General features: G+C 41.3%; 1 protein-coding gene across 3 annotated transcripts in view; it reads right to left on the minus strand.

Annotated features, from left to right (window-relative positions):
* The window catches only part of ST7 (suppression of tumorigenicity 7), a 129,465-nt gene that overhangs the window by 22,833 nt on the left and 86,036 nt on the right, over positions 1-20,596 (minus strand). For 2 of the 3 annotated variants that reach the window (XM_044277002.1, XM_044277004.1), the window contains 3 exons: positions 20,093-20,165; positions 19,028-19,130; positions 15,524-15,674 (listed from right to left, as the gene is read on the minus strand). In XM_044277002.1, coding sequence (XP_044132937.1) covers positions 15,524-15,674; positions 19,028-19,130; positions 20,093-20,165 — 327 coding nt within the window. The remainder of the gene's footprint in view (positions 1-15,523; positions 15,675-19,027; positions 19,131-20,092; positions 20,166-20,596) is intronic. The other variant, XM_044277003.1, reaches the window with a different exon arrangement.

Here is a 20,596-nt window from a genome sequence, read left to right on the forward strand (position 1 = left end):
TCCAAATAGGGTGGAATTGGAAAAAAATATGCACTTCTGCCACAGTTTTATTCATTTATTTATTTTTACGGCTTTCCCTATGAGGTAAAATTGACCTGTTACCCTCGTTTTTCTTGCATTTTAATACAGAAAAAAACTGCCTTGAAAAAACTTTTTTTCTCTTTATCGCCATATTCTGACCCCTATAACTTTTTGTATTTGTGTACAGAGCTGTATGAGAGCTTATTTTTGCAGGGCGATATGTACTTTTCAGTGATATCATTTGGAAGTGTGTGTAACTAACTATTTAATCACTTTTTATTAAATTTTTATTGAAGAGGTAAAGTGACAAAAAATGGCGAATCGACAACTTTAATTTTTTTCCATTACATCATTCACCGTATGGGATAAATAATGTTATATTTTAATAGCACCGTCGTTTTTCGCACGTAGCAATGGCCATAATGTGTATTTTTTTATTTTTTTTTATGTATTTTTATTTTGGGGCAAGGTTACATTGCCCATTAAGGTCATTAGATTGCCCATTATGTTCTGTGATGGCTATATAGCCATCACAGAACACTCCATTTACAATATACCAATACAGTGCTGCCACCTGCTGGTCTATATTGGTATATTACAGTAGGAGCTACAGAAGCCTGCTTAAGGCTTCTGGCTATTACTGTAATGTAACAGCTTCCCCGATCTCAGTCTCCCCGACTGTTATGGGCGGAGGAGAGCGTGGCTTCTGCTTCCGGACCGCTCATATCCCATGGTCAAATTTGACCACAGCATCTGAAGAGTTAAATATATGCATCAGCCTAGGGTCTCTGCTGATTGAAACAGCAGAAACCTGGCGGCTAGGGTGCCATGTACAGCGGAAGTCACCAAGGGGTTAATATCAATTAAAGCGAACCTTTCATCAGGATTTCACTTAATAAACTATTACCAGTACCTTATAGATATCCTCATTGTGTTTCAATGCATTCTTGTGCCGCTTTCCTGGGATGGATATTCATGAAAAAAAACGAGTTATAAAGTCCTCGTCTCCAGCTCCTGAAGTCACGCTAGAAGTCAAGGGGGTAGCCCTTCCCTCACTCCGGGCTGTAACTCCCCTGCCCTAACCCCTCCTCTAAGTAGTGTAACTGACACCCGGCTCAGTCGCCGGGACCGCGCTTGTACAGGCGGCGCATGCGCCGTCAGACTCAAGCGCGATCCTGTAACTGAATCGCGCATGCGCCGTCCCCGATGCCTGCCTGTCTTCTCTTCCTCACGCGCGATTCAGTTACAGGATCGCGCTTGAGTCTGACTGCGCATGCGCCGCCTGTACAAGCGCGGTCCCGGCGACTGAGCCGGGTGTCAGTTACACTACTTAGAGGAGGGGTTAGGGCAGGGGAGTTACAGCCCGGAGTGAGGGAATGGCTACCCCCTTGACTTCTAGCGTGACTTCAGGAGCTGGAGACGAGGACTTTATAACTCGTTTTTTTTCATGAATATCCATCCCAGGAAAGCGGCACAAGAATGCATTGAAACACAATGAGGATATCTATAAGGTACTGGTAATAGTTTATTAAGTGAAATCCTGGTGAAAGGTTCGCTTTAGGCTACTTTCACACTAGCGTTCATAGGTCCGTTCGTGAGCTCCGTTTGAAGGAGCTCACGAGCGGACCCGAACGCCTCCGTCCAGCCCTGATGCAGTCTGAATGGAGCGGATCCGCTCAGACTGCATCAGTCTGGCACCGTTAGACCTCCGCTCCGCTCAGCAGGCGGACACCTGAACGCTGCTTGCAGCGTTCAGCTGTCCGCCTGGCCGTGCGGAGGCGAGCGGATCCATTCAGACTTACAATGTAAGTCAATGGGAACGGATCCGCTTGAAGATGTCAGCATATGGCTCAATCTTCAAGCGGATCCGTCCCCCATTGACTTTACATTGAAAGTCTGAACGGATCCGTCTGAGGCTAATTTCACACTTAGCTTTTTTTTGCCAATATAATGCAGACGGATCCGTTCTGAACGGAGCCTCCGTCTGCATTAATATGAGCGGATCCGTTCAGAACGGATCCGATCGAACGCTAGTGTGAAAGTAGCCTAAAGCGCTCAAAAAGTTTCAAATCTACAAAATGTAGTTTCAACATACATTTTGTCACATACTGTTCACAATATGACAAACGACCAAATCAGAATTATCCGAAAGATATTTAAGTCATCTGAATCCTGAAAAGTTTTACAGAGCAAAGTATTCATACATGTTTTACATGGATGTGAACCGCACCTAATAAACCATTATAACGAAGCCAAGTTTTATTCACATTTGATGATATAAACAAACTAGGGGGAAAGAATATTTCCTGTAGTACGTGACCTTCTTGAAAACACCCTACAGCCATTAGATGGTAACATTTCCATTTCCTCATCTTCCAAAAGAAGAGGCAGATTGGTTGATATAAAGAAAATCCATTGTATGGAAACCCGTATGGGTATATACAACTTATTTTATTGTGCCAAAATGTTTAATAATAAATCCCTTCTGCATTTTGCATGTGCAATTTTTGGAATGCCCTACCCAGCAGCCACTGGGGATATCCTTTGGCACTCAACCTAGTTCTTATAGGCTCTGCCTAGTTCTAGGGTACAGAGCCCTAATCATTTCTTCTCCTGGCACAGATTTAATGGAGTGAGCCGAATGTGGACTGTGGGAGTGTAAAATTGTATTTTCATATGTATTTTCTGAAATGTGGTAATTCTTATAACCTCATTATGCATGTCCACCAATACACAAATCCAAAAAACGAACGTAAGGTGTAAATCTCAAATCGAAGGAAGTATTGTTAATATAGGGCACAAACTCTAGTAGATACCTGGCAAATCGTTAGGAGGTCACTGATGTACGTGCCATACCAGAGAACATGCTCCACAAAAGGGTTGGATACTGTAAATAAAAAAATTCTCCTCTCAAAAGGGCATCACTAAATTTGCTGAAGATGACGAAGGAACAATAATTCCTTTCATTTGAGATTTACACTTTACATTTGTGTAACTTTCGTCATCTTCAGCAAAAGTACCCATGGAACCCTCTGAACGAGAAGATGGAGAAGCGAATAAAGCCACTCCATTAGCCTTTTGGTCAATGAAGCAATTCCTGAGACTATTGGGTGCATTTGAGGGGTAATAACCCTCTTATGGATTTTTGGTAGTGCATGTAAAATAGGTGTAATGGGATTATCATATTCTTCTGGACTGAACACATTAAAAAGGGAATGTGTCATCATCGTTTACTTCATGAGCGCTATAGCCGCTGGGTGCCTGCTCTTTCATACAGCAAACACACGTGGCTATTGCCAGTGATTGGCGGTAATGTCAACCGCAGACATTTAACCCCTCAGATGCCATGGTCAAATGTGACTTTCCCTGGTGGATATCGTTCTATGCTGGTAATGACCCTAAGCCTGTACTAGGCTTATACGCTCATTATCTGTATATTACAGTTTAGGCCAGCAGGTGGCAGCACTGAACTGTAATATACCTATTTCTATATAGAATAATGGTGCAAATTCCATTATTCTTTATACATTGCAATCTGACAACTGCAAGTTGGAGTCAAATCACCCTCCTTTCCCCAATATCAAAATAAATAAGCAATTAAAAAAAATAACATTATGGGTATCCCTGCATGCGAAAATGCCAATAGTATTAAAAAAGTATCCCATACATAATGGAAAAGAAAATGTTAATTTGGTGTTTCTTCATCACTTTGATTCCCCCCTAAAAAATGAATATAAAGCGAGCAAAAAGTCATATACCCCCCAAAATGGTGTTCGCAATAACTACAGATCGCGCCGCTAAAAATGTTATGTGGGTCAGAATGTCGATGACAAGAAAAAATGGATTTTTTCAAAAGTACAATTTTTTTTCAGTATTATACCATAGGCCTCTTTCACACGTCTGTATGGCTTTTTCAGTGTTTTGCGGTCTATTTTTCACAGATCAGTTGTTCCGTTTTTTGTTTCCGTTTCTGTTCCGTACAGTAATTACATAGAAAAAAATTGGGCTGGGTATCACATTTTCAATAGATGGTTCCGCAAAACCAGAACGGATACGGAAGACCGGATACGGAAGACCGTATACGGAACGCAAAAAACGGGAAAAAAAACGGTTGTGTGATAGAGGCCTTTTTTCACACGTCAGTATTTTGGTCAGTTATTTCCATCAGTGATACAAATCCAGGATTGGAGCCTCCACAGACATTAGAGAATGGAGAGCACAAGTCAGTTTTACTACATAGTGAACGCCGTACAAACTAAACCCATATAATGGTATCAGAATTTTTTTTTTTTTTGCAATTCCACTCCATTTGAATTTTTTTTCCAGCTTCCCTCTACATCGTATGCCATATTAAATGGTGACATTAAAAGTACAACTTGTCCCACAAAAAACAAGCCCTCATATGGCTATGTGAACAGAAAAATAAATAAGTTAGGGCTCCGTGAAGGCAGGAAGTGAAAAATGTAAATGCAAAAATCACTGCGTCAGGAAGGGGATAAACATATTTTTTAAGAATTTTTATTGGTAATTTTTAATTTTCCATGTCAATATGTAAATATCTAATATAAAAAAATAAATAAAAATCCTGCAGTTTTTGCAATGGCCACTAAGTCTAAGTCTGTACAGATTACTTTACTGCAGTTACTGCTTATCTATACACAGAGATGATATCATAACAGGCAGGATAGGAATGAGAGATAAGACAGGATCCACCATTCACAAGAACTGATTATTAGGGATGAGCGAATTTCATATTTTGAATTTCATGTGCGGGTTCGTGTTGTGGCATTTACTGAATTGTGTTATGGATTCAGTTACCACGGACCATAATGCAATTCCATGACAGAATGCATAACCGATTGCCTTTAGAGGCATTCCGTTATTCATTCCGTCATAATAGAAGTCTATGGCCTGCAGGAGAGGACTCCAGCATAATGTAAACCGGACGGATCCGTTATGCAGCCCATAGACTTTTATTATGATGGAATGAATAACGGAATGCCTCTAAAAGGCATTACGTTATGCATTCAGTCATGAAATTGCGATATGGTCCGTGGTAACGGAACCCATAACGCAGTTCAGTAAATACTACAACACGAACCCGCACTTCAAAATACAAAATTTGCTCATCCCTAGGGATTATCAAAGCTCATCTATTCTTTCCTTGTACAATGACATCTGCACAAGTCACAGGGCATGCCTAGAAAACTCTCCCATAGAAGTCAATGAGGTCCCTTCCTGACCATTGTGTCTATGGCCCATGTACAGTGAGGAACAGAAGTATTTGAACACCCTGCAATTTTCTCCCACTTAGAAATCATGGAGGGGTCTGAAATTCACATTGTAGGTGCATTCCCTCTCTGAGAGACAGAATAAAATTAAAATTAAAATTAAAATCAGGAAATCACATTGTATGATTTTTAAAGCATGGATTTGTCTTGCACTGCTGAACATAAGTATTTGAACGCCTGAGAAAATCAGTGTTAATATTTGGTACAGAAGTCCTTGTTTGCAATTACAGAGGTCAAACGTTTCCTGTAGTTCTTGACCAGGTTTGCACACATTGCAACAGGGATTTTGGCCCACTCCTCCACACAGATCTCCTCTAGATCGGTCAGGTTTCGTGGCGGTTACTGAGCAACACAGAGTTTCAGCTCCCTCCAAAGATGTTCTATTGGATTTAGATCTAGAGACTGGCAAGGCCACTCCAGAACCTTGATATGGTTCTTACGGAGCCACTCCTTGGTTATCCTGGCTGTGTGCTTCGGGTCGTTGTCATGTTGGAAGACCCAGCCACGACCCATCTTCAATGCTCTGACTGAGGGAAGGTGGTTGTTGCTCAAAATCTCACAATAAATGTCCCCATTCATCCTCTCCTTAATACAGTGCAGTTGTCCTGTCCCCTTCACAGAAAAGCACCCCCAAAGCATGATGTTACCACCCCCATGCTTCACAGTAGGGATGGTGTTCTTGGGATGCAACTCATCCTTTTTTCTCCAAACACGACGAGTGAAGTTTAGACCAAAAAGTTCTACTTTGGTCTCATCTGACCACATGACTTTCTTCCATGCCTCCTCTGGATCATCCTCATGCCACTCATGGCAAACGTCAGACGGGCCTGGACATGTGATGACTTGAGCAGGGGAACCTTCCGTGCAATCCATGACTTGAAACCATGACGGCGTAGTATTCTACCGACAGTGACCTTTGAAACTATGGTCCCAGCTCTCTTCATGTCATTGACTAGCTCCTCCCTTGTAGTTCTGGGCTAATTCCTCACCTTTCTCATCATCAGTGATACCCCACGAGGTGAGATCTTGCATGGAGCCCCAGTCCGAGGGAGACTGACAGTAGTCTTTAGCCTCTTCCATTTTCTAACAATTGCTCCAACAGTTGATCTATTTTCACTAAGCTGTTTGGCAATTGCCCCGTAGCCCTTTCCAGCCTTGTGGAGGTCCACAATTCTGTCTCTGGTGTCTTTTGACAGCTCTTTGGTCTTGTCCATGGTAGTAGTTGGCATCTGACTGACTGTGGGGTAAACAGGTGTCTTTAAAGAGCTCAGACAGGTGCTACTAAGTTAGATTAATAAGTGGAGTAGAGGTGGACTTTTTAAAGGCAGGTCTTTGAGAGCCAGAATTCTTGCTGTTTCTCAGGTGTTCAAATACTTATGTTCAGCAGTGCAAGACAAATACATTCTTTAAAAATCAAACAATGTGATTTCCTGATTTTTATTCTGTCTCTCAGAGTGGGAATGCACCTACAATGTAAATTTCAGACCCCTCCATGATTTCTAAGTGGGAGAACTTGCAACATAGCAGGGTGTTCAAATACTTCTGTTCCTCGCTGTAGCTGCTGTAAACCAATTTTCTTAATGCTGTGTAAATGCTGTTAAGAAGAGCTTAGGCAAGATGGCCATCCCCATAGTCATGTTCAGGAAATAGAATAATAATATCTGGAATTAGAAAATAAAAAGAAATTAGAAGAAAAAGGATATGTGTTACTATCCGGTTTTAACTGGCAGATACATTTTCCTTTGAAGGTTATGTATACCTTTGGGGGCAATTTTTTTTGGAATTATTGCATTGTACTCATAGTAATTTTCAATAGGTCTTGAGAGGTTCTATTACCAGGATCTGAATTTTCTTTTTCTTCCATCAGGCAGGGAGCTGATGGGCTCCTCATCTCTGCTCTCTGACATTATAAACACTTATTTAAGCCACATTCTTACCATTAAGATAAGAACTGAGATGTGTTTATGATCTCTTAGCTTAGAGAGGAGGGTTATTTGCACAAAGTGAAAGGACCAGTCACACAGTTAGAAAAACCGTTAACCCTTTGTGACAGAATGGCACAATATTTTTAATAAAGACCCAATGAAAAAAAAAATTAGAGATTTTTATCCCAAAACGAGTAAAATGCAAATCATAAAAAAATTGCCCCTTAAGGTATACATAGCCTTCAAAGTAAAACCCTCAATTATTAATAAAGCAAGGTAGAAGTAGATAATCTGGCAGATCATTGGGAACAAACGTTCCTGTGAACACTCGTTCCTGACAATCTGCTTGTGTAACGATGCCACCGATCACCCGATAAGTAAGCAAAATACTAGTTTATTGAGTAATCCTGTTTGTGCAGGCACCTAAATTATCGTTTCTGGGCAGCAGATTGTAATGTCTAAACAGCGATCTGCTGCCCAGAAACAGTGCAACTGTATGATGAGTGATAGCAGTAGCACCTCCATACTGTGGAGATGATTGCTGCATGTGAAGTAAATGCAGTGCTTCACTCCCACTGAATAAGCAGCCGACTGTCGGGAAAGAACGCTTCCCTGCCGACAATGTGCTGCTCATGTGGGAGTGTAAATGCGCCTTTATGCGCCAATTTACACAATGCAGTTTTCTGCCTATAAGTTAAATAAAATTTCTCCTGGATACTTCTGAATTATAAATATGCTTTAGATATTTTTCGAAAAGCATTTGAAATGTATCCAGGACTGCAGAGAGTGAAAATATGGATTAGTTACTTTCAGCAAATATAAAAAAAAAAAAAAAAAAAAAAAAAAAGTTAAAACTCGGAGGGTAGGGGAGCGGATGGATGAATAGGATGAGGAAAATAAGTGGGAAGAAGCACCAGGGGACTACAGTGGACCTATAGGAGAATTGGTCAATAGGCTGCACCCGCAAATTTCAATTCATCCAGCAACAGGGATGAACTGCACAAAATGATAAGAAGGTAAAAAGGGGGGCTACACAGAGGTGTAGGGAATACAGTGGGAGTGCAAAAGACAGGTAGCCAGTAGTGTCAATAAGTGGATAAATAAATAATTAAATGAAAGGAATTATCATTCACTTCACCAGGGAGAGGGGCACAAGATGAACTCAATACACTTAAGCCCTCTCCTCCCTTGCCGAGGTCGCTTCAGTGATGTAGTGGATTCTTATATCCCAAGGATGGTAACAGGAACTTCAAAGAATGTAGTAGAAAGTATTTTTTTATTCTTATTAAAAATAAGCTCAACATGATTCGGGGAAGTACATATGTCCCCTTCTTCAGGAGAGGAAGAAACATACAGGATAGGTTATTAATATCAGATTGGCGGGGGTCCAACTCCTGGCATCCCCACCTCATACAAGTGCTGCCTTCTCTGCTCGGTTTATCTGCACGTCGCAGCAATTACACTGGTGAGCAGTATAATTATAAGTATGGAGTCTCCATTCTCTTCTATGGGAAGGCTCCTTCCTATGCACTTGAACAGAAAGAGCCATCGCATAGAAGTGAATGGGGACGCCGTACTTGTAATTACAAGTGCTCACCACTGCAAATGCTGTGGCGTGCAGGTAAACAGAGGAGAGTAGGTAGCGCTTGTATGAGAGCTGCCTTCTCTTCAAACATCTGATGGGTCAGACCCTCGCCGATCTGATTTCCTGAGGATAGGTCATCAATAGTAAAAAGTGGACAACCCCTTTAAACACAGCGGGTCTAACTATATTCAGCTCAGCCCTTTTCAGTTCCATTTTTGCCGTGCCCTGATATTTGAGCGTTTTCCTGTGAAAGATGCTCCCAGGTTGCCATTTCTGGGACTGGTAACTAATGTAAGAAAACATTATGCTCCTGAAATGCTAAATTTAAAACGTATCTTTAAATGGCTTGTCACCTATCCAGAGGATAGGGGATAAGGAACCAACTGGTGGACAATCTAGGGGTCCATTCCATTAATTAACAGATGCGCGGTTGAGTATGCATACTGGTACTCCATGGGACTGCTGGAGTTAGCAGATTGCAGTGCTCGGCTATCACCAGCAGTCTCATAAAGCATGAATGGAGAAGTAGAACGCATGTTCGACCACCTGGAACTTGGTACACCTGTTCCTGTGATTTGTGGGGTGCCAGCATTCGCACCCCTGCTTATCAGATACTTGTCCCCTACTCCATTATTTTTACTAATCAAACTATGAGCTAAGGACCCTTTTCTTTTGTCCATCAATCCAGTTTTGTTTCCTTTGGTTGTGGTACAGAAATGCCAGAGGGAAACTGATGCAAAAACTGATCCATGCTTTCCTAAGGGAGCAGTTCTGGGATCAGCTGTGATGCCAGATGTCTCCTGTGCTGGATTGGTGCACAAAAATGTCATCAGTTGTGCTTGGCTCAGACATAAAACAACTAGATATGTTGATTAAAATTAGGGCTGCACGATATGGGAATTTTGTGCGATTGCGATTAGGGCCCTAAAAATTGCGATAACGGTATGCGATGCGATATTTTAAGGGAATTGTGCTAGAGGTCTATTTGCTTGGATTTTCAAGGCAAAAGCACACACAAATTACTGATAATGCAGAAATGTAGTTATGCTTAACTCAAGAACTGAAATGCACAGTGTTTTTCAAAATAAAACATCTTTTACTAAATTAAATAACATATTTGCATTACTGCAAAAGTACAAAATACAAAACTTCCCATTTTCTTAATAGCATTGCACAGAACAGATAAATAAAATAGAATAAATCAAAGAACATTTGTTCATTAAAATAACGACTTGCCTCCAGCCCCTCCTCCCTCCCCGCACTGTAACTGATGACTGTGTCAACCACGTAAAAAGTCAACCATCACTTTATAAGGCGCACTGCCATTCCCCCCCCCTCCCCCACTTTTGGGGGGGAAAAAGTTTGTCTTATAAAGCGAAAAATATGGTAATATAATTGCAGCATTTTTGGGTCGGCAAATTGGCGATTGCGATATGGCGATTAATTGCGATTGCTTTGGAGATATATTGTGCAGGCCTAATTAAAATTATATCCGAACATGTAAACACTTATCTGGAGAGGCAGAAGAAGCACAATTAATGTTGCATTGTAATAAAGGAAAAGGTAAAATGTTGTTGAGACGATAGATACACAATGCAACACAAGCATTAGTAATGAGAGCCCCCCCCCCAAAAAAAAACAGACCACTTATCCACATTTAATTAACTTATCGATTGCTACTAAGCACAATTTGATCAAAATTCAGTCCCTACACTAATGTGCCACAACCACAATACAGGACCTGCTGGAAGTATCCCAGAAGCCTAAAACCACCCCTGCTGTCAGGCTCTGGGCCATACCAACCCAAGGGCGCTCCTGCTGCCATGGAGCACTCCGCTATGCAGCATTGCACCATGTGAAAAATCTAAAAATCCTCAGATTTCCAGGTGATCTAACAAAACTGACCAAGTAGGTATTATCCCTACACCTAGGCCGAATTGCTGCGTTTCTAGGACTGGTCTGTATGTGGACCTGCTGCTTTTTCTGATGTGTGACCATATCCTTGGCCAGTCTAACACGAGAATCACAATCCAGCCTTGAGCTACTACCTGAAAGGGAGAAGCCTCAGGGACTCTGCCTATAATGTACCCAAAGATGCAATTATACAACCTCTCAGGAGAGGCCCAATTATACTGACTTGATACAGAACATGAGACATACAAAACAAATATGAACATTTAATTACTATGTAATTATTTTATGGGAACTGTATCTGTAATTGTACTTGGCAGTTCGTAAAGCAGGAGTAAAAGAATGGTATATGCAAATCTGCCATCTGCTGGTGAAGTGTGTAAACTACAAGACAATTACGTAGTGCAGAACCACGCCAAGCGTGCCGGCAAGATGGCATCTATTACTACCTACAGTCCTTGTCCTAGAGAAAGCAGAGCCACGAGTTAGATGTAGCCAGGCTGCCAGAATAATTAGATTTAGAAGGATAGATGACTTGGACTAATTTGCAGCTCAAAAAATAAATAAAAGAAACATTATATGATGTAATAGTAATGTGCTGGGTCTTCAAAGACATGCAATTATGGTGAAGAATAAGAGGTAACACGTACAATTACATGTTGGCCACACTATCCTCTCAACAACTAACATTTCACCTCATAAAAAGAGCATTCCGTTCCACCACATTCCTACTATCTGTACGGAAAGACTTCAGCTGGGCATACACATTAGACTTTAGCTGATTAGATGGGGCCCTCCCAAATCTCCCTGATAGTAAATGTCAGGGGAAAGAAGGGTCTGGCTGTTGGATTTCAACATGTCCGATCCTTTGATTTTTGAGAAGATAGGCCACCAATCACAGGTGTCTCTGGCAGCAGCTTTTTCCCCTCTGCCATTCACAGTACCTGCCAAGCCGAGTATGCATGTGCATGGGGAGTATCAGGAGAGATAACAGTTGGCCACAAGTTATGTATATGACCAGTTCTTTATCTTTTGTACTTAAAGAGGACCTGTAACTGCTCCGCACATGTCTGTTTAAGCAGCTATTTGCATTGTCCTTGTTATTCCTTTGACTCTGTGGTGTCCCATAACTTTATTATCCCTGCTAGTAGATACGAATAAATTGCTAACAATGAAAGTTCAGATGGGTGTTACCAGTTAGGGATGTGTTTGCATAGTTTGACGACCCACCACCTTCATAGCAATTCATTCATAACTTCCAGCAGGACTAATAAAGGAAAGAGGCATCACAGAGTTATACAAAGAGATTCTATAGAATTGTTATTACATGGAGAATGCAAGAAGTTACTAAAACAAAGATGACCTGACATGTCCTAAGTACAGAGAAAATGTGGGTAAGAGCTTTTATTTTTTTTAAGTTCAGGTTTTATATGCGTTTGCCAAAAGTGTGAAAACTGACCTGTCTGCAAGGTTGTTTGGAAGCATTGGCCTCATCAGTTTTTTTGCATTGTACATTTTGAGGAAGCGGCTGCTTCCATCTTGGCAGTGCACTCACAATATAGCTGGATTCTACAGAGTTCATTTTGGAGGCCCAGGAGAGGACAGCCCCTTTTGTGAAAGGTCCCAAGTGATAAGATTGCCTATCGGGGCAGATGGGCTCACACAATTTTATCAAAATGTGCACTGAAAACATCACATTTCTAAGTATTGTAAATATGGCAGTAATGAAATTCAGGATAATCCATATATAATGTCTGCATGTCTTATAATTATAGGCCTTTATGTTATGGTTTTATTTGTGTTTGTCAAAAGTGTGAAAACTGACCTGGCAGAGATCGGGTTAGAGTATAGGTTTGCCTATGTACATCTTATCATCAAAGATTGCAAGGATGCCCAGAATTCAAGTCCCCTGCTATTTTACCCAAGGTAGGTAGCAAAATGCAGTTTACCCTATGGTACGACATGAGAACTATTTGATTTCAAGCAACTCCCCTTGCATGTAGCTACGTTTCAGGGGTCCGCAATGCTTGATCTCCGAAACGTAGCTACATGCTTGCTAGGCACCACATATGCTGAACCTCAGATGGACACTATGCACACAGGACTTTATTGCTAGGTATGGACTTTTGTGATAAATATGTGTTTTTGACCACAAGTCATTTTTGTATGCACTATAATGTGAAGTATTTTTGATAAAGAAACCACCCAAAAAAGCCAATTTGATTTTTTGTGTGCGTCTTTTACTCTGAGTCTGGGGGTACTATCTCTGCTTGGGGAGAGAGCACCTTAAATCGGCATGAGGAGACTTATAGGCCATTCATGCTCCTCTGGAATTCTGGTAAGAAAGGGATGCAAATAACAAGCTCTGCCTCTAATGTCACCAGATGTAAGGCAGCTGTCCTATAAGTCAGTGTTCAGCTCTTTAAATAAGCCTCGAGACATGACTCAGATATTAAATAAGCCAGCACCTCATCTGCAGACAGCTGTTTCGGGGTGATTGCCCCTCATCAGTGCAGAGCAGAGAGTACTGCCTTAACTGGGTGAGAGGCCTGTTAGGATTTGAGGGGGGGGAGAGAGCACCTTAAGGGTCCATTCACACGTCCGTTTTTTCTTTCCTGATCTGTTCCGTTTTTTGCGGACCAGATCTGGACCTATTGATTTTCAATGGGTCCTGAAAAAAATTGGACAGCACAATGTGTGCTGTCCGTTTCCGTTGTTCCGTTCCGCATGTCCGAAAAAATATAAAACATGTCCTATTCTTTTCCGCAAAAATCGGATCCTGGTACAATACAAAGTCAATGGATCCGCAAAAAACGGAAGACATTCGTATGTCATTACGTATGTCATCCGTTTTATGCGGATTCAGTTCCTGGAAATTAAATCCTGCAAACAGAAACTTTTTATTTATTTATTTTTTTCAAAGAAATCCAAACAACTTTATTTGCTTATTGAAATTTATACATGTTTCCGTTTTTTGCGGATCCGCAAAAAACGGATGATATACGAAAACATTTTCAGGAACAACGGATCCGCAAAAAACGGACCGAAATTCGGGATATAGAAAAATACTGACGTGTGAATGTAGCCTAAGGGTCCATTCACATGACCGTTGTTTCTTTCCTGATCTGTTCTGTTTTTTGCTGAACAGATCTGGACCCATTCATTTTCAATGGGTCCTGAAAAAAAAAATATATAATAATAAAATCAGACATTGTGCTGTCCGAATTTTTTCAGGACCCATTGAAAATAAATGGGTCCAGATCTGTTCAGCAAAAAACAGAACAGATCAGGCAAGAAACAACAGACGTGTGAATGGACCCTAGGGCTACATTCACACGTCAGTATTTTTCTATATCCCGAATTTCGGTCCGTTTTTTGCAGATCCGTTGTTCATAAAAATGTTTCCGTATGTCATCAGTTTTTTGCGGATCCGCAAAAAACAGAAACATGTATAAATTTCACAAAGCAAATAAAGTTGTTTGGATTTCTTAGAATTATATATTTTTTTTAAAAGTGAATAAGTGATTTCTGTGGGCAGGATTTAATTTCCAGGAACGGATTCCGCATAAAACGGATGACATGCGTAATGACATACGAATGTCATCCGTTTTTTGCGGAACCATTGACTTTGTATTGTACCAGGATCCGATTTTTGCGGAAAAGAATAGGAAAAGTTTTATATTTAATCGGACATGCGGAACGGAACAACGGAAACAGACAGAACACATTGTGTTGTCCGATTTTTTTCAGGACCCATTGAAAATGAATGGGTCCAGAACTGGTCCTGATCTGTTCCGCAAAAAACGGAACAGATCAGGAAAGAAAAAACGGACGTGTGAATGGACCCTAACTCTGAGTCAAGTTGGGATATCGACGTTTTTGCACCACTGTGGTCCTGTTGTGCGATAAATGTTTATGCCATTAACAATATGATTTGATTGAGGACCAATGAACATGACATCACATGGTCTAGGAAGAGGCCTAAGCGCTCTTGCAGCCTATTCATACAGCTGATCGGCAAGTGTGTCGGGAGTCGATCCCCCACCGATTCCCGAGGATAGGCCCTCAACATGAAAATCCTGGAGAACCCCTTTAAAACACTGGTACTTAAAACACTTATTTCACATCCACGAGATAGAAAATAAGTGTTTCATCACTGTGGGCCCACCCAAGTGCCAATGAACTGTCTCATGAGAACGCAGTAGTAGTGAGCATGCACGGCCACTTCTCTATTTGCTTCCATGGGACTGCTCTGAGCGATGTACTCGGCAGTGGAAAGGAAATTATTAGTGGCATAACCCCTTCACAAGTAACTGATGTGTACAGACTGAATATTGCTTCCAATTAAAGAATGCTGGGAAATTAATTTTTATGATAGGATCAGAGATAAGCAGTCGCCTATGCTGCAGGAAGTAAAAGAATCCCATAGATTGAAAGCCTGTCCAATCCCATGATCTGCCATTCACCAAACACATGTAATCGTTGGCTGATTAAAAAATCTTTGTAAATCCAGTTTAAAGAATCTGATGCCTTACAAAGAGGCACAGGGGGAGATTTATCAAACTGGTGTAAAGAAAAAAATGGCTTAGGTGCCCATAGCAACCAATCAGATTCCTCCTTTCATTTTCCAAAGGAGCTGTGAAAAAATTAAAGGTGGAATCTGATTGGTTGCTATGGGAAACTAGGTGGGTAAACCAGTTCTACTTGACACCAGTTTGATAAATGACCCCGACAATGTCCAGTTCACGTTATGCTGTTCAATAGAAGTTAGAAAAGAACAATATACTTACTCCCTTCCCACGTACAATGTAAGAGATTTAAAGCTCCCTCTACCCTTTTCCAGTGTTGAAGGTGAAAGAAAGCATATGCTATTGCTTCGCTGTCCCCTCTCTTCAGAATGTGTTCAGGGGGCAGTATTAAACTTTTCATTTCAAGAAGGTACTAAGATACAAAAGAAGAGATACAGATGTGTAAGTGACATCTCTCACCTTACATGAATTCAGACAACTTCCTATACAATATCTCCACCGCTTAATCTAAGGGTGCATTCACATGACCGCAAACCGTGGATCCACAAAAAATATGGATGACGTTCGTGTGATGTCCGTGTGGCATCCGTTTTTGGGGACCCATTGTAACAACGCCTATTCTTGTAGGCAAAACATACAAGAACAGAATATGTTCTATCTTTTGAGCAGGGCTATAGAAAGGACATATGAATACAACCTCAATTTTTTCAGGCTCCATTGAAATTAAAGGGTCCACATCCCATCCGCAAAAAAATGCGGATTGGAAATGGACCAAAAAAAATGGTCACGTGAATGGGGCCCAAATCTGCAAGTGAATTTTGTTACAGGACTTGGATCCACAACATATAAGGAATACTGTGAATTTGAAAATCTGCAGCATGTCCTGAAATCTGCTCAGTTTTCTCTGCCTTGTATGAAAGGGGCTTATGAATGGTACGGTGCTTTGTAGCACATCTTCAACATGGCATATGCAACCAAAATTTGCAACCAGGGCCGGCCTTTGGGGTGTGCGGGCTGTGCGGCCGCACAGGGCGCCATAGCAACAGGGGCGCCGGGCGGCCGACAGCTCGCAATGTAATATGCGGCAGGCGAGGCGGCACTTGTGTTCTCCCTCGGGGCGGGGCCCCCGCCCCCTCCATCTCCCCCTCCCCTGTATCCAGCAGGGGGCGCCCGTTGCGGTTTAAAAAAAAAGTTGCTTATATAAGTTCGGGCGGCCGGCGGCGCCACTCATGCTGCGCCGCCTGAGCGGCTGAAGCTGAGCGCTTGCCGCTCTAAAGAATCCTGCCTGTGCCTGCTGTGTGCTGTTAATGTAGCATGGCCGAGCTCTGTTCGATCCGCGGTACAGGAGCTTTTGTTTCCTGTACCCGGCCGGACTGACAGGAAGTGCTCACTTAGTGACACAAGGTTAGCTCGCACAGGGCGTCTGAACACCTAAGGCCGGCCCTGTCTGCAACAAAGCCATCACATCTGAATGTGGCTTTAAAAACTGCAAACTATTATCCGTTTTCTAGAGAGGACAAGGAATATTGATAATAACAGCATGTCCAATCAACAACAGTTTCAGAAACCAATTTAAGAAACCATCAATGTGGCCACACTTTCTGTTGTCACTTTTGGTAAAAAGGCCTCCACAACAAAACCGAAAGGTGTCACTCTCTCTCTAATTACATTACACAATTTCCCTCCTGTCCACCTATACTATATGGCTATTTTTCTGTTTTGGTGGAATATATTCAGCTCACTCAAACATATGCTACAAGTCTCCAGTGATGGATGGGCAGCTAATAATGCAAATCCTAGAAAACAGTTATCCAAACAGTAACCTCAATAGCTAACTGGAAATGTCGGACTAATTTTCTAAGATGTTAGTAGAACATTTTTAATTCTCCGATATTCTTTTATAGACTTTTGAACAAGGGTGAGGTATATGCAGGCCGAAGCCTCACCGACATAACGTGGGTTGACATACCCTGCCCGTTTTTCAAACCAGTCATGCCTGTCTATAATATTTTTCAGACTAGTAGGAGCATGGTACACTTGGTACAGGCTTAGACTATCATAAATCATTGGTATAGAAGACATGCGCCCCAAACTGGATGATGTATACAGTTAAAGAATCTGGAGGGGTGGTAGATTAGCATATTTTTGCATCATTTAGTGTTTTAATGACATTTTACCACCTATAAGCCGATTTTGTTCATGGTCTTCGAAAATGGAATGTGCTACCAGCCAGAGGCCTCATTTTCCTAGTCGTGACAGCCACATCCTTGTGCTTTGTGAAATATTAATTGTGACAGTTCAAAGTACTTGTTACCCGACTCTGGTAAAAGTCACACACAGGGTAATTTTAGGAAATATATCCTAAGTAATAAACAAAGTACATTATAGATAGAACATCATGTTCTTCCTAAGGCTATAAGGGTTCTACAGATGCATCTCAATAAATTAGAATATCATTGAAAAGTCCATTTATTTCAGTAATTTAAAAAGTGAAATATTATGTAGATTGTTTATTACATGTTGCAGCCTTCAAAAGGATTGTGAAGAAAAGGCCATTAAAAAATTTGGGGAAGATTCACAAGTAGTGGATTGCGGCTGGAGTAAGTGCTTCAAGAGGCACCACACACATAGGTGTATCCAGGACACCCAGGGCTACAATTGTTGCATTCCTTGTGTCAAGCCACTCATGACCAGACACAAAGTCAGAAGTGTCCTACCTGGGCCAAAGAGAAAAAAGACTGGACTGTTGCTCAGTAATCCTAAGTGCCGTTTTCAGATGAAAGTAAATTTTGAATTTCATTTGGAAATCAAGGTCCCAGAGTCTGGAGGAAGAGTGGAGAGGCACACAGTCCAAGTTGCTTGAGGTCCAGTGTGAAGTTTCCACAGTCAATGATAGTTGGGGAGCTATTTCATTTGCTGGTGTTGGTCCACTGTGTTATAACAAGTCCAAAGTCAGCGCAGCCGTCTACCAGGAAATTTTAGAGCACTACATGCTTCCTTCTGCTGACAAGATTTATAGAGATGCTGGTTTCATTTTCCAGCAGGACTTGGCACCGGCCTACACTGCCAAAAGTACCAATACCTGGTTTAACAACCACGGCATCACTGTGCCAGCAAACTCACCTAACCTAAACCCCATAGAGAATCTATGAGATATTGTCAAGAAGAAAATAATAGACACCAGACCCAACAACTCAGAAGAGCTGAAGGTCGCTATCAAAGCAACCTGGGTTTCCATAACACATCAGCAGTACCACAGGCTGATCGTCTCCATGCCATGCTGCACTGATACTGTAATTCATGCAAAAGGAGCCCCGACCAAGTATTCACTGCATTTACTGTACATACTTTTCAGTAGATCAACATTTCTCTATTATAAATAATTTTTTATATAATACTTTTTTTCTGAGATACTAACTTTTGGGTTTTCATTAGCTGTAAGCAATAATCATCAACACTAAAAGAAGTAAATGCTTGAAATGGATCAGACTGTGTGTAATGAATCTATCTAATATATGAGTTTCACTTTTTAAATTTAATTACTGAAATAAATTAACTTTTCGATTATATGATAATTTATTGAGATGCACCTGTAAAGTGATCTATGTTTGGGTCAGTAGGACTGGGGGAGGTGTATTCCATGTGTATTATAGCCATTGTTGTCTGAAACCTGCCTAAAAGTTAGAAAGGGATCCTGTCATGTAAACTGACTATACTGTGGATACCAAACAGACTTCATAAAGCCAGTGTCATTGGTAGACATACTTTTGGCACATGTGGATTGAACTCCACTGCTCTGTGTATTGCCTCTACGGCATTCATTTCTGCTGTGCTGAGCCCTCGCCGTGATGCGGCTTCTGGGGAGAATCTGGGAACGACAAGAAAAAAAAAAACTGGTTTGATTGAGTAAAAAATAAACTTTTAAATACAAGAAGTAACACTGGGCTCTGTGTACATAGTCATAGGCTATAGCTTTCATTACTGGTTTTTCTAAACTCGCTCTCTAGATAGTGAGAATCACACAACAGTACACATACATTTACTGTATTTGTGTCATTTTATGGAATGTTGCCCTATAAATGAGGCTCAATGCAGATGGAGTGGGGTAGCGGTATTACATACTGCTCCAGCATGTCGCTATATGCCCTAGTATAGAGGAAATAAACCAGACCATGCAATCTCTTTCTCACCTCACACCTCACGGCTAACTCCAGAGCTGCACTTGGCAGGCAGACACCCAGGGAAAGCTGTGACAACCATTGCCCTGCCCTCCCAAGCTGGAGTCGCTGTGTAGGGAGGAAAGATGTTGCAGGTACTGGTCGATCTACAGGACAAAAAGAATGAAAACAAAAATTACTTGCACTTCCATGAGCGCACACATTGAACAGCATGCTGTCCCACAATACTAGCTATGCCGGCCCCAACTAAGCTGCCGTTTATACTGGGGTTTTTTCCTGGCAGGATCCTTTCCTTTTATTCCCTGCACTAAATCAAAGTGGATTTTACTTTTCTGCACGGAAATACCCCCTGCTTAGTAAAAAAAACACACAACAATGAACAATAGATTGCCATTTCTTCATAAAATTCATCAGAATATATTGTAGCTGGACTGGGTTTCCAAGGCTGCTGCATTCAGTGTGGAGCGTGGCTTCTATCTGTTCTAACAGAAGGTGTACAATACAGCGAGCCACCATGAAGATTTGGAAGAGTGCAGTAATATCCCTGCAACAAAACAGGAATATTCTGATAAACTATATGAGGCAAATGTTAATCTATGTATTCCCTGTACATGATGGAGGAATTGGTGATGTGACAATCTGTGACACTCACTTGTCTGATACTGCCCGTGCTTTGAGCAGTGCTGCTGTGTAACATATTGTGGCAGATTTTGGTAAACTTATATCTGTAAAAGAAAAGACCAAAAAGCAGTAATTAAAGACCAGCACGTAGGCATGCTTTCACGAAGAAACAGCAAATAATTATAAAATTATTTAAAAAATATGATTATAGAAACTGTGAAATAGAAAAAAAATTTGTTTTAATAAATGTATATCCTTTAAACAGGACTTTTCACCACTCCTGACATGTCTGTTTTAATAGCTTAATGTATTTCCCGTGTAATAACACTTCTGGAGCATCTATTCCTATGTCTGTGAGTTGTGCCATTCCTTTATTATTTCTACCAGAAGTTATGAATGAATTGCTAGCAGTCTGCAGTAAGGGTACAGAGGGGAGGTAACCAGTTGGGGGGGGGGGGTGTACCTGCACAGTCTGACAATGGCAGCACTCTCTGATTAGATAGAGTCAGACTGTGCAGGTACACCCCCCCAACTG

This window comes from Bufo gargarizans, chromosome 2 (genome assembly GCF_014858855.1).
Source record: "Bufo gargarizans isolate SCDJY-AF-19 chromosome 2, ASM1485885v1, whole genome shotgun sequence".
Taxonomy (NCBI): Eukaryota; Metazoa; Chordata; class Amphibia; order Anura; family Bufonidae; genus Bufo; species Bufo gargarizans.